Raw genomic sequence first — 14,501 nt, forward strand, 5'->3', positions numbered from 1 at the left:
CCATTACACTCCAGCCTGGGCAACAAGAGTTGCCATATCAGGAAAAAAAAATACACAAAATTAGCTGGGTGTAGTGGCAGGAGCCTGTAGTCCCAGCTACTCAGGAGGCTGAGGTAGGAGGATCATTTGAGCCTAGGAGGTTGAAGGTGCAGTAAGCTATGATCACACCACTGTACTCCAGCCTGGGCTACAAAGTGAGACCCTGTCTCTAAAAAATTAAAAAATAAAAGGAGAAAATGAAATAGAAGAATGATGAAAATAGGCATGGTGATGTGTGCCTGTAATCCCAGCTACTCAGGAGGCTGAGGCAGAAGAATCAGTTGAACTCAGGAGGCAGAGGTTGCAGTAAGCCAAGATCACACCACTGCACTCCAGCCTGGGCAACAAGAGCGAAACTCCGTCTCAAAAAAAAAAAAAAAAAAAAAAAAAGGCCTGCCTTGGCCTCTCAAAGTGCTGGGATTACAGGTGTGAGCCACTGTGCCCGGCCCAATCAGCAGCACTCTTAAACGCCAGTAACGTTCAAGCTGAGAAACACATCATCAAGAATGCAATCCTATTAAAAATAGCCACACACACCCCAAAATGCCTAGAAATATGTCTAACCAAGGTGGTGAACTATCTCTATGAACTACAAAATACCAGTGAAAGAAATCAGAGACAACACAAACAAATGGAAAAGCATTTCATGCTCATGGGTTGAAAGAATCAATATCACTGATATGTCCAAACTGCCCAAAGCAATCTATAGATTCAACAGTATTTCCTATTAAATGATCAACATCACTTTTCACAGAATTAGAAAAACCTTCTAAAATGTATATGAAAGCAAAAAAAGAGCTCAAAGAGCCAAGACAATCCTAAGCAAAAGGAATAAAGCTGGATGCATCACATTACCTGACTTCAAACTATATCGCAAGGCTACAGTAAACAAAATAGCATGGTACTGGTACAGAAACAGACACATATACCAATGGAATAGAACAGAGACCCCTAAAATAAAGGCCCACACCTCCAACCAATTGATCTTCAGCAAAATCAACAAAAATAAACAATGAGGAAAGGATACCCTATTCAATAAGTGGTGCTGGGAAAACTGGCTAAACACCTGCAGAAGAATGAAACTGGACCCCTATCTCTCACCATATAAAAAAATTAACTTGAGATGGATTAAATAATATAAGACCTCCAACTATAAAAATTCTAGAAGACGTTGGCCTAAGCAAGGAATTTATGAAGACCTCAATAGTAAATGCAGCAAAATGAAAAACAGACAAGTGGAACTTAATTAAAGAGCTTGTTACAGAAAAACAAACTATCAACAAAATAAACAATCTACAGAATGGGAGAAAATACTTGCAAACTACACATCTGACAAATGACTAATATCCAGAATCTATAAGAAACATAAGCATATCAACAAGAAGAAAACAAATTACCCTACTAAAAAGTGGGAAAATAACATAGACACTTCTCAAAAGAAGTCGTACTATTGGCCAACAAGTATATGAAAAAATGCTCAACACCCCAATCATCAGAGAATGCAAATCAAAACCATAATGAGACACCACTTCATACCAGGCATAATAGCTATTATTAAAAAGTCAAAAAAGGCCAGGAGCGGTGGCTCAAGCCTGTAATCCCAGCACTTTGGGAGGCCGAGACGGGTGGATCACGAGGTCAGGAGATCGAGACCATCCTGGCTAACACGGTGAAACCCCGTCTCTACTAAAAAATACAAAAAAAAACTAGCCGGGCAAGGTGGCGGGCGCCTGTAGTCCCAGCTACTTGGGAGGCTGAGGCAGGAGAATGGCGTAAACCCGGGAGACGGAGCTTGCAGTGAGCTGAGATCCGGCCAGTGCACTCCAGCCCGGGCGACAGAGCGAGACTCTGTCTCAAAAAAAAAAAAAAAAAAAGTCAAAAAAATAACAAATATTGACAAGGCTTCGGAGAAAAGAAAACACTTATACACTCATACACTTATGGGAATGCAAATTTGTTCAGACCGTGTGGAAAGCAGTTCGGAGATTTCTCAAAGACTAACAGAATTACAATTCAACCCAGCAATCCCATTACTGGATATGTACCCAAAGGAAAATAGATTTTTCTCTCAAAAAGACACCTGTATTCGTATGTTTATTGTAGCACTATTTACAATAGCAAAGACATGGAATCAACCTAGGTGACCATCAACAGTGGATCAGATAAAGAAAATACAGTAGACATATACCCTATGGAATATTATACAGCCATTAAAAAACAAAATCATGTCCTTTGCAACAACATGGATGCAGCTGGAAGCCATTATCCCTAGCGAATTAATGCACAAATAGAAAAATACTGCACATTCTCACGATGGAAGCTAAACACTAGGTGCACAAGAACACAAAGATGAGAACAACAGACACTGAGGACTCCAAAAAGCAACAGGAAGGAAGAGGGGAAGGGCTGAAAAACTATCTATCGGGTACCATGTTCACTACTTGGGTGACGGGATCTTCGGAAGACTAAACCTCAACATCACAAAATATGCCCACGTAAGAAATCTCACGTGTACCCCCTGAAGCTAAATAGTATAAAATGAATCGGCCGGGCGCGGTGGCTCAAGCCTGTAATCCCAGCACTTTGGGAGGCCGAGACGGGCAGATCACGAGGTCAGGAGATCGAGACCATCCTGGCTAACACGGTGAAACCCCGTCTCTACTAAAAAATACAAAAAAAAACTAGCCGGGCGAGGTGGCGGGCGCCTGTAGTCCCAGCTACTTGGGAGGCTGAGGCAGGAGAATGGCGTAAACCCGGGAGACGGAGCTTGCAGTGAGCTGAGATCCGGCCAGTGCACTCCAGCCCGGGCGACAGAGCGAGACTCTGTCTCAAAAAAAAAAAAAAAAAAAGTCAAAAAAATAACAAATATTGACAAGGCTTCGGAGAAAAGAAAACACTTATACACTCATACACTTATGGGAATGCAAATTTGTTCAGACCGTGTGGAAAGCAGTTCGGAGATTTCTCAAAGACTAACAGAATTACAATTCAACCCAGCAATCCCATTACTGGATATGTACCCAAAGGAAAATAGATTTTTCTCTCAAAAAGACACCTGTATTCGTATGTTTATTGTAGCACTATTTACAATAGCAAAGACATGGAATCAACCTAGGTGACCATCAACAGTGGATCAGATAAAGAAAATACAGTAGACATATACCCTATGGAATATTATACAGCCATTAAAAAACAAAATCATGTCCTTTGCAACAACATGGATGCAGCTGGAAGCCATTATCCCTAGCGAATTAATGCACAAATAGAAAAATACTGCACATTCTCACGATGGAAGCTAAACACTAGGTGCACAAGAACACAAAGATGAGAACAACAGACACTGAGGACTCCAAAAAGCAACAGGAAGGAAGAGGGGAAGGGCTGAAAAACTATCTATCGGGTACCATGTTCACTACTTGGGTGACGGGATCTTCGGAAGACTAAACCTCAACATCACAAAATATGCCCACGTAAGAAATCTCACGTGTACCCCCTGAAGCTAAATAGTATAAAATGAATCGGCCGGGCGCGGTGGCTCAAGCCTGTAATCCCAGCACTTTGGGAGGCCGAGACGGGCAGATCACGAGGTCAGGAGATCGAGACCATCCTGGCTAACACGGTGAAACCCCGTCTCTACTAAAAAATACAAAAAAAAACTAGCCGGGCGAGGTGGCGGGCGCCTGTAGTCCCAGCTATTCGGGAGGCTGAGGCAGGAGAATGGCGTGAACCTGGGAGGCGGAGCTTGCAGTGAGCTGAGATCCGGCCAGTGCACTCCAGCCTGGGCGACTGAGTGAGACTCCGTCTCAAAAAAAAAAAAAAAAAAAAAGTATAAAATGAATCAAATAAAGTATGTACCAATGTACACACAAACATTCAAATTCATAAGACACATTCTGTGGAAAAATCAAATTGTTTTTCCTAGTATAATCTCAGAAAATGCTTCTAAAATCAGATGTGCCAGGTACAGTGGCTCACGCCTATAATCCCAGCACTTTAGCAGGCCAAGGCAGGAGTACTGCGTGAGCTCAGGAGACCAGCCTGGGAAATGGAATGAAACTTCATCTCTACAAAAATTCAAGCTGGGCATGGTGGTGTGTGCCTATAGTCTCAGTTACTCCAGAGGCCAAGGTGGGAGGATCCCTTGAGCCCGAGATCCAGGCTGCAGTGAGCTGTGATCCCACCACTGAACTCCAGCCTGGACAACAGAGTGAGACCCTGTCTCAAAACAATAAACAAACAAACAAATAAATATATAAACGGATGTATAGTTTTCCCCCATACCAGCAAGCAATCAATTGTGCAGCAGGCACCGCCTGGGTGTCCTCCAACCCCAGTTCAGTTTCAACACCATCGACCTGGAGACAGTGTCAAATCCCACAGGTTGAGGGTTCAGTCCCACTTTGGGTGCCAATAGCAAGCCCCTGGTTGTTCTTCCTGTGCTTTTGACAAGACTATTAATCGGGGTTCCTGTAATTCCCTCACTGGGTTCAGTTAATTTGCTAGACCTCACAGACCTCAGGGAGACACTTTATGTACATGTACCCATTTATTATAAAGGATATTACAACAAATGTATATGAAGAGATGCAGACAGTGAGGTATGGGAAAAGGGGCTGGGACTCCCACGCCCTCCCTGGCCATGCTACCGTCAGGAATCTCCGCATGCGCACCTACCCTGCAGCTCTCTCTGAACTGTGTCCTTTTGGGTTTTCATAGAAATTTCATGAAATAGGCATGATTAAACCATTGGCCACTGGTGATCAACCGTCATTGCCTCTCCCTCTCCCTGGTAGCTGAGGAGTGGAGTTTAAAGCCCCAATCTTCCAATCTTGCCGTGGATATTCTGGTGACCCACGCCCTATCCTGAAGCCTGTTGGAGGCTGCCAGCTATCAGTCATTACATCAGCATGCAAAAAGACGACACTTGGGAAACTCTACAGATTTTAGGAGCTGTATATGCCAGGAACTGGGTCAAAGACAAAGGCCATGTGAACAACCCACCAGTAGATAAAGATAAAGCATACCATTTCATTTCATAAGGCCTTCCAAAACAAGATAAACCAAACAAATAATTGAGAAAGGGGTAAGCAAAGAAAGATTACTTTTACAATAGAATAATGTGTAATTGAAAGGAAGACAACAGTGCGTATATAAAGAATTAAACCAAGCACGATGGCTCATGGCCGTAATCCCAGCACTTTAGGAGGCACAGTCAGGAGGATGGCTTGGGCCCAGGAGTTCAAGACCAGCCTGGGCAACATAGTGAGAACCTGTCTCTACAAAAAACAAAAACATAAAAAATTAGCTAGGTGTGGCAGCACACAACTGTAGTTCCAGCTACTCAGGAGACTGAGGTGGGACAACTGCTTGGGCCAAGGAGGTCAAGGCTACAGTGAGTCACGACTGTACTGTCACCGAGTACCCTCATTCTTCCAAGAAAAAGGGGGTGAGTTATTATTTTTTTCTCTTATTTTCTCTTTTCTCCATTTTCCCCCATTCTCTACTTCCTACTTAGCCCTTTAGAAATACACTTAGAACCTTTTACCTCCCCTTCACCAGACACTCTCTACAGGGCAAGTTCATCTAACTATGTGCTTGGAGCTCCAGAGGGGACTCTCACCTGCCAGGCCTCGAGACAGCAATCAATCTACAACCCACAGTGCTGCTACAACACTCTCTCCCACCCGGAGAGTTTCAGCCACTTTTACGACCTAGTTCTGCCCACGAAGGCACCAGTGGTTGCCAGCTCAACCCCCCAGTACCTAAGGCACAGAAGCAAGTTAGGGGGACCCCCACATGCTTGCTTCCTCTCCTGCGTGTCATTCATGCCAAGCCCCCCTTTTAAAAGTGCCTGCTTTCTGCTCCAAAAGCAATGCAGTACCTTAAGGCAGGAAGCCTGTACTTCCTCCCCAAAGCTAGCTTTGGAATTAAAAAGTCACTGTCGTTCTACCAGACCTTGCTCTTGTTAACTGAACTCTGCAAGCAGCGAACAACTGAACCTGCATGTCAGTGACAGAGCCGCTGTGCTTCAGCCCCGCTCCAGCAACAGAGTGAGACCCCATCTCAAAAAATGTCATAAAAGTTAAAAAGAAAATAAACTGCAGAATACAAAATAGCTCCTGAATTCCAGGAACAGAAAATGGAGCAAAATATAAAAATTCATTTCATATATACACATCTACAAAGTAATGCAACCCACTCAGACTCACAAGGAATAAGAAAATGGAAATGCAATGGGGTGCATTATCTCCAGATTTTCATAATATAAAATGAACACAGTGGCAAGTTTGCTTAATGAGGGGGAAATCTGACGTGGTATTGGTGCGAGAGGGCGCCTCTGCACCTGGGATAGGGATAGAATCTTGCCAGATCTAGCAACACAGGCAATGCACCATCCTAGAAGAGATCACTCTTCCAATCGCCAAGCCTGGAGGAACCCTCCATGATCTGTAGTGAAGTCAGCATGGTCACAGGCAGCCAGAGTGGCACCTTTTTTCTTCTCTTTGAGACAAGGTCTTGTTCTGTCACTGAGGCTGAAGTGCAGTGGTGCTATCATGACTCACTGCAGCCCCAATCTCTGGGGCTCAAATGATCCTCCCACCCCGGCCTCCACAAGTGCTGGGATTACAGGCGTGAGCCACCATGCAGCACCCTGTGTGGTATTCTTCATAAAAGTGAGAAAGTTAAAAGATCCACCTGTCTTCATTCCCAGAATGCTCCGACAAGGATGTAGAAAAGTGAGCTCCTGTTTCCTAACGTGAAAACATGTCAGTGTTCAAAACTTGCAGGTTAACATATCACAACCAAACATTCACTGAGGAATTTGTTGAAATCTCATAATGATGTCAAAATACATTTCTACAGGACTCACACTGACCCTTCCCACACAACTGAGAACAGTGGCTTCCCACTGAGATGTGAGGGAGGGTGGAAGGCTGGACAGGAAAAGGGATGCTTTACCTCTTGGCGCATAAATGTCCTGTTTCACTATAAAACAAATATATACATGATGCCATGTTTAAAATAAAAGAAACGAAATGTTGACTCGTAACCAGTAAAACAAAAATACAGTTCCAGGCTCTCTAACGGCAAGGTTGTTCTGCTCATATACCTTTCTCACCTGCAATACCCGACAGACAAAGCTTCTTGTAAGAGCATCACAGTCTCCATGGGATAGAGTTTCTGAGACGAGTTTAATGAATCTTGTTACACATTTATGTTGATGTCATACATTAAACTGGATGATGGAATGAAAGAATCATCTGTCTCCAATATCAGCGTCTAAATTTTCCATTCCGTTCCCAGTCTTTACGAGTTTGGAGTCGGAAACACAATGACTCATTTGTTCGGCTTCAAATGCACTAAAAATGAGGCAGGAAAGCTTTCCCCTTTGTGTTCTTATTCTACGCCAGTGAGCAGGTACTTGTGCACAGTAATACCTGACTTCATGGGCAGCTCCTGTTATCACGGTTTACACAGAGCTCACAGTACATCCAGATGCGACCCCTGAACAATCCCTGCTGCCCAACAGCCCTGACACCACGGGACCCTCACCCCGTCTCCATCCACGTCTGGGTGTGAGCCCTTCCCAGGCCCATGCCCACTGCCGCCTCTGCCCAAGTTCATGTCACTGGGTTCCGATGAGACGGAATCTAAGCGAGATGAGAGGGACTGAGGGAAGGCATGGGTGAGGGTCAGCAAAGCTGTCAGGCAGGACGCCTCAGCCTCAGAGAAGATTCGCAACGGCAATACCAGGGATTTCAGAAGAAATACAAGAACAACCCGCCAGGAATATCGCTCTACCTGAGTAAGGGCCATTCCTGCCTCCTCTTCTCTCCTCTTCCTCTTCTTCCAGACTTCTTCCTTGGGTAACATAAAAGAGTCCTTAGAAGTCAATACTGAATATCCAAAATATGCTGCTTAGGGCTGAGAATCTATACACCCCTTCATGTGCCACAATCACATGCACAGGAGATCTCACCCTGTGGAAAGATGGTCCTCTGCGCCCCAGTGCACCGGGGGAATACGGGCACGAGAAACTCCTACAGGAAGAAGTGAGTTTCTGACCCCTTTCTTCAGAACCTGCTCTCCTTCTGGAGAAGCCCACACAGGCTGCAGCAGTGGGGAGCCGGGCTGGACTGCGCTTCCCTTTAGGGCACAGACCCAGCCCTGACCAAACCCCATGCAGAACACAGCCCCCTCACCTCTCTGTGGATCCCAGGCTGAGCTCAGCCTTCAGAAACAAAAGACAGGGATTGGTACTATGCTGGCTACAGAATAGAGTCAACTTTAAATATTACTCGGCTGGGCTCTAAAACACTGAAATGAAAATATGCCAAGGGGGTACAAGAGATGTTTCTGCAAAACGCCTAGGCACTCTAACGTGAAGCCAGGGTTGAGCTGCACTGAGGGGGCGAGGCCAGCACAGCCCCACCTTCTGCCTCTGCTCTTCTGCTGGGGACTTGTTCTCACCAGGATCCAGACTGGATATTGAAGGAGCAAAAAGAATCACACCCAACAGGGAACATGGACCAGAGGTGGGGGTGAAGGTGGGGCTGCCATGTCAAATGGGAGGCTGTGGGACACCACAAAGGTTTCCACGGAGAAAGTGATGTCAGACAAAGACCTCAGGAAGAAAGGCTGCTTGTCACTTGCAGCTGAGAGGCCAGAGAGTTCTAGGCAGAGGGCCAGCCCACATGGAAGCCTTGAGGCAGGCGCAACCTTGGCTCCAGGAAAAGGAAAGGGGCCTGTGTGGCTGGAGCAGAGGGGGCGGGGAGGACACAGGAAGGAGATGACGTCCGAGAGGTCTTGAGGGGGCAGATCACACAGGGAGAGGTCTTCAAACATTCTTTCTTCCATACCTCAAAAGAATTTATGAAACCATGTATTTCCTCACCTGTTTTAAGTAAATGCATAATTTTTTCTTTATTTTACAAAGTAACACACTTACAACATAATATCTTACATATTTTACACATGACAAGAAGTTCAGCTGAGCCCCAGGAAGTACAGGGTTGCCCTCAGCTGAGATGTGTAAGACTACAGGGGGTGGACATGTTTGGAGGAGTTTGAGAAGTCACTTTTAATTAATTAATTAATTAATTTTTGAGACGGAGTTTTACTCTTGTTGCCCAGGCTGGAGTGCAGTGGCATAATCTTGGCTCACTGCAGCCTCTGCCTCCTGGGTTCAAGCGGTTTTCCTGCCTCAGCCTCCCGAGTAGCTGGGATTACAGGCGCCCTCCACCACACCTGGCTAATTTTTTGTATTTTTAGTAGAGACAGGGTTTTGCCATGTTGGCCAGGCTGGTCTCAAACTCTTGGCCTCAGGTGATCTGCCTGCGTCGGCCTCCCAAAGTGCTAGGATTACAGGCATGAGCCAGCGCACCCAGCCAGGAAGTCACTTTTAGACATATGAAGATGGTGATGCCTGTTGGGATATTCCTGCAGAGAGTTTTGGAGACAACTGGACACAGGATTTTAGACCTCAGAGGGGGGTCTGCAGGGGACATGGAGCCGTGTATTAATAGGTGGGACATAAAGCCACAAGATGAGACAGTAAGGAAAGGCAGTGGGTGTGGAAGGAGACAAGAAGAGGTGTAAGGACTGAGCCATGAGCACACACACATTCATGAGCACTCACACACACTCCAGAACAGAAAGTTCTGGAGACACCAGAAGAGAAGAGGAAAGCAGAAAGTGATCAGAGTGGCAAGAAGATTGAATAGATATGTAAAAGTTAACGGGGTGTCATAAAAGCCAAGACAACAAAAGAGGAAGTGATTGGCTGTGCTACACGCTACCGATAGGAAGAAAAAGATGAGGACAGGACATGAATGACGGCATTTAGGAATGGGGAGGTCACTGATGACTGAAAAAGGAAGAATCAGTGGAATGCTGGATGTGAAAGCTAGATTCAAGCAGTAATTCAAAGGTTTAAGCAAGAATTGAAGACAAAGTGGCCGCACATGGCTCACGCTTGTAATCCCAGTACTATGGGAGGCTGAGGTAGAAAGACTACTTGAGCCCAGGAGTTTGAGACCAGCCTGGCCAACACTGCAAGATCCTGTCTCTATATTTTTATTAAAAAAAAAAAAAAAAAAAAGAAGACAAAGTAAAACTAGTTTTTAGTATATTATGCTCTTAAATAGAGCATAAATAGGTCCTTATTACAAAGGGATATGTAGTTGAGAGTATTTTTTTGTCTTAAAGATGGAAAAGTAGAAGAAAAAAAGGCTTTATTACACATTGGAGATCTGTTCAGAGAGGAAAAAAATTGTTCATACTACTCTGACACTCAACACAGAACATTTCACCTCTAGTCACCAAAATGTGTCATTTTCCCCACAATGGCGGGTTCTCCAGCAGACTCCCAGCTAGGGAGTCCCAGGTAGGGAGTCCTGCCGTTTTCCTCAATTCTGACACTGTCTACATAACAGAATCAGACACCACAGCTTGAGAGCTCAGTCACACAAGGCTGCCCTCACTTCATACGCTGTACGCTCTGACTGACCTGATCAATGTGCTTCCCTAACACTTTCCTTGGGTTTGAGTAACTGGCCAGCACAGCTTTTCCATCTGGCTGTTCATCTGTGTCCTTTGCAACATACCTTATAACAAATGAGTAAACCAAGCGTTTTCCTGAGTTCAGTGAATGACTGTGGCAGATTACTACAACCTGAGGAGGGAGGTCAAGTGAATCCCCAATTTACATTTGGTCGCCCAGAAATTCAGGTCCCAACCTGTGACTTGTGACTGGCATCTGAAGTGGGGGCAGCCCTGTGGAACTGACCAACCAGTAAACAGCATCTGATCCTAATGCTAGTTGGACAGTGTCAGAATTGAGTTGAACTAGAACGTCACCCAGTTAGTGTAGGATGGAAAATGCATTGCTGGTGGGAAAAAGTTCCTCCACATTTTGGTGATGAGTTTTCCGTGTTGCGTGTTCACTATTATATTGACTGTACACTATTATATTGACTATAATCAGCATCATATAATACTAAATATTACGTAATCAGTATTACATTAACTCATGTTCTCGCCTCTACCCAACCCCATCCCAGGGAAAGGGAGGAAAAGGGTGGCCCACAAATGAATGAGTCAAGTCACTGCCCTCTGGCTGAAAAGGTTGTAAGTGGAAGCTAACCTCTGATGCCATAATTATAAAATGCATAGCCTTATAGACAAGAGTTTTGCAATTCTCATCTTTATCTGTGTATTTTAAGCATATTTAAAACCTGTTAGATTATAAAGACAGAAATCAACATGTCACAACTAAATTACCCATATTCAATCAACTCACCACTCACCTGAACCAAGGTCCGCTCCTTCCTTCCTGTGTGTTTCCCTTTCATTCTGTACATATCTCATCCTCACTTCTCTCTCTGGCTTTTTCTCTGTTTCCTCCCAGGTTTCTGCTCCTCATTTTGAGCCCCCCTCCTCTCCTGCTCTTTCTCTCCTTCTTCCCTCCTTTCCTTCTCTTCTGCCTGTTCTGCTCCATTCCTACAACTTCTTCCACCTCTTATTCCTCTCTCTGCCCAGTCTTTTCATTGTTCCAATCCCAATCTCCACATATTTCTGCCTCTTTCTTCCCTCATATGTGCTCCCCATCTGCTCCCCCCCATTTAATCCCCTCTTCCCTGTTAACACCCCTTGTCCCCATTCTCTGGCACCCCCAGATCCCAAGCCTCCCCATGCTGTGGTTCTCCCTATGCTCTCCTTGTCACCAGCTGTCCCGTCTTGCTGTCCCAGCACCACATTGCTGTCTGCCCTGGCTCCAAATCCCTCCTCCTCTCCCCCACTCTGTCTGAGGAGCCTCCCCCTTTCTGCCCCTCTCCTTGTCCTGCTGTCTTCATCTCTCTGGAGACACAGCTTTTCTCTACATTTCTCCAGTTGCTCCCTGCCCCACACTTTCTCAGCTTTGTCTTTCACTCTGTGTCTGTCTGCAAATTCCCCACCCATCCTCTGCGTTGCCATCTGTTCATGGTTCTCACCCATCCTTTTCACTCCTTCCCAGTTTTTCTATTTCCTCTCTTTTTCTCTCTCTTTCTCCTGTCTCTCTTTCTCCTGATCCCATCTCTCTCCTGATCCCCTTTGGCCACATATTTACAGGGAAGGGCATGGAATAAGATGCCCACCTACTGAAAGCACATGTTCTAGTGGAGTGGAATCTGGGACAAAAGAACATTGGAGGTGAACAGACAGGCCCAAGCCACCTCCTTCAACACTGGGTCAGAGGAAGCCATGCTTATGAGGGGCAGGCCTGCAGGGTGGAGGGCAAGACTCAATGAGAGCAAGATGGGCAGGTGTCTCAGAGGAGGGGTGGGATCTGTGGAATCCTAGGACCAGGGTGAGGACTCTTGCACTGGAGCTGCGGTGCTGCGGTGCAGACATAATGAAGGGTGAGGCTTAGGGGATCCAAAGGGTGAATGCACCTCACGGGTGAGGACCTTACAAGGCACAGGGTGAGAAGTGAGTAAAGAGTTTTAAGCAAGAAATGGCGTGAAAGGTGTCTGCATGGCCTGAAGGCTGAAATATTGCAAGCAGGACCAGCCTGTGTGGTTCAATGGGAAGTGACCCCTGACATCTCATGGACATCTCTGAATTTACTTGGGGATGAGAGAGCCATGAAGGGATATAAGGTCTATAGGACCCAGAGAGATGGCTCACGTCTGTAATCCCAGCACTCTGTGGGCTGTAATTCCAGTCGAAGCAGGAGGATCACTTGAGCCCAGGAGTTCGAGACCAGCTCAGGCAACACAGTGAGACCTCCTCTCTACTAAATATATACTAAAAAAATTATTTAAACGTGGTGGTACACACCAGCAGTCCCAGCTACTCAGGAGGCTGAGATGGGAGGATCACTTGAGCCCAGGAGGTCCAGGTTGCAGTGAACTACAATCACGCCACAGTACCCCAGTCTGGGCTACAGAGCCAGACCCTATCTTAATTTATATATATATATATATATATATATATATATATATATACACACGTGTATGTATGTCTCTGAGGACTCCTGGAAATCAAGTATGGATTGCAGGAGCCTGGGGAGGCCAAGTTTAACCTAAACAGAGGGAAACTCACGTGTGAGGCCTTCACTCCAAGTATCAGCTTCTAGAGGCTGCAGGAATCTATAAGAAGAGCTGGGTTCCCTGCAGGCCGGGCCTGGGTGGGCGCCTCATGCAGAGGGGCCAGCAGTTGGGAGGTGCCTGAGGGATGAAGAGGGGAGGGCTTGGGGAAAGGCAGCAACACCTGCGCTTCCCTTCGTCTTGCTCCCAGGAGTCTGTTTCCAGAGCTTTGGAAGAGAGACCTACCAGTGAGGCTGAAGCCACTCAGTGGGCTGGGAGCTAGGATCTCTCTAGGTCATCGAGTGGGCAGTGTTCGGATCCAGGAATGTTTCTGCAATATAGAACATGAAATGCAAAACTTGAGCTTAGCAGGGACTGTACAATTTCATGCTGACCAGCAGAACCTCCTTTCCATTTCTATTCCCCACCCACCCAGGAAGGACAGTGTCAACCTTGGTTCTGGAGCAGGGCTAAGGCCTATGATTAGTTAGGTCAATAACTTGCTTTTTAAAAAGCAGTAACTTTTTACAAATAGAAACAAATTCCATTGTTCTTCCTTTATCCCATTCCACTCTTGAGATGACACAGCCTCAAATACTTTTGAGATAAACTTTGTCATCATATGCTTATGTCAATAATTTCTACATGTAGTGTAATTTGAAATTCACTTTACATGCATTCTGAAAGTACTTGAAAAAATAGAAGAGAAACAAAAAAACATAGATTACAATTTTTAAATAAAAATTGTTTTCTAAGTACTTATTTTAATCTGTTGTAGAAAAAAAGCCTGTAAAATCATCTTCAGAAAACATCTGCATTTATATTCACCTCAAGGGTAATTAATTTTGCAAGATTTTAAGCATATTTGATAGGGTATTCTCTTTTTTTTTTTTTTTTTTGAGACGGAGTCTCGCTCTGTGGCCCAGGCTGGAGTGCTGTGGCCGGATCTCAGCTCACTGCAAGCTCCGCCTCTCAGGTTCACGCCATTCTCCCGCCTCAGCCTCCCGAGTAGCTGGGACTACAGGCGCCCGCCACCTCGCCCGGCTAGTTTTTTGTATTTTTTAGTAGAGACGGGGTTTCACCGTGTTAGCCAGGATGGTCTCGATCTCCTGACCTCATGATCCGCCCGTCTCGGCCTCCCAAAGTGCTGGGATTACAGGCTTGAGCCACCGCGCCCGGTGGTATTCTCTTTTTTTTTTTTTTTGAGACAAAGTCTCTCTGTCACCCAGGCTAGAGTGCAATGGCACAATCTTGGCTCATTGCAACCTCCGCCTCCTGGGTTCAAGCAATTCTCCTGCCTCAGCCTCCCAAATAACCAGGATTACAGGCGCACGCCACTACACCCAGCTAATTGTTTTTGTATTTTCAGTAGAGACGGGGTTTCACATTGGC

At 45.6% G+C, this 14,501-nt stretch overlaps 1 protein-coding gene across 6 annotated transcripts in view; it reads right to left on the bottom strand.

The window, feature by feature from the left end:
- ZNF160 (zinc finger protein 160) overlaps nucleotides 1–14,501 on the bottom strand; it is a 40,392-nt gene that overhangs the window by 13,474 nt on the left and 12,417 nt on the right. For 3 of the 6 annotated variants that reach the window (XM_030942045.1, XM_010376490.2, XM_010376489.2), the window contains 3 exons: nucleotides 13,356–13,440; nucleotides 13,126–13,250; nucleotides 7,843–7,902 (listed from right to left, as the gene is read on the bottom strand). In XM_030942045.1, the coding sequence (XP_030797905.1) occupies nucleotides 7,843–7,857 (15 nt within the window). In that variant the 5' untranslated portion in view covers nucleotides 7,858–7,902; nucleotides 13,126–13,250; nucleotides 13,356–13,440. Of the gene's footprint in view, nucleotides 1–7,842; nucleotides 7,903–13,125; nucleotides 13,441–14,501 lie in introns of all 6 variants that reach the window. The other 3 variants (XM_030942043.1, XM_030942044.1, XM_030942042.1) reach the window with 3 other exon arrangements.

This window comes from Rhinopithecus roxellana, chromosome 12 (genome assembly GCF_007565055.1).
Source record: "Rhinopithecus roxellana isolate Shanxi Qingling chromosome 12, ASM756505v1, whole genome shotgun sequence".
Classification (NCBI taxonomy): Eukaryota; Metazoa; Chordata; class Mammalia; order Primates; family Cercopithecidae; genus Rhinopithecus; species Rhinopithecus roxellana.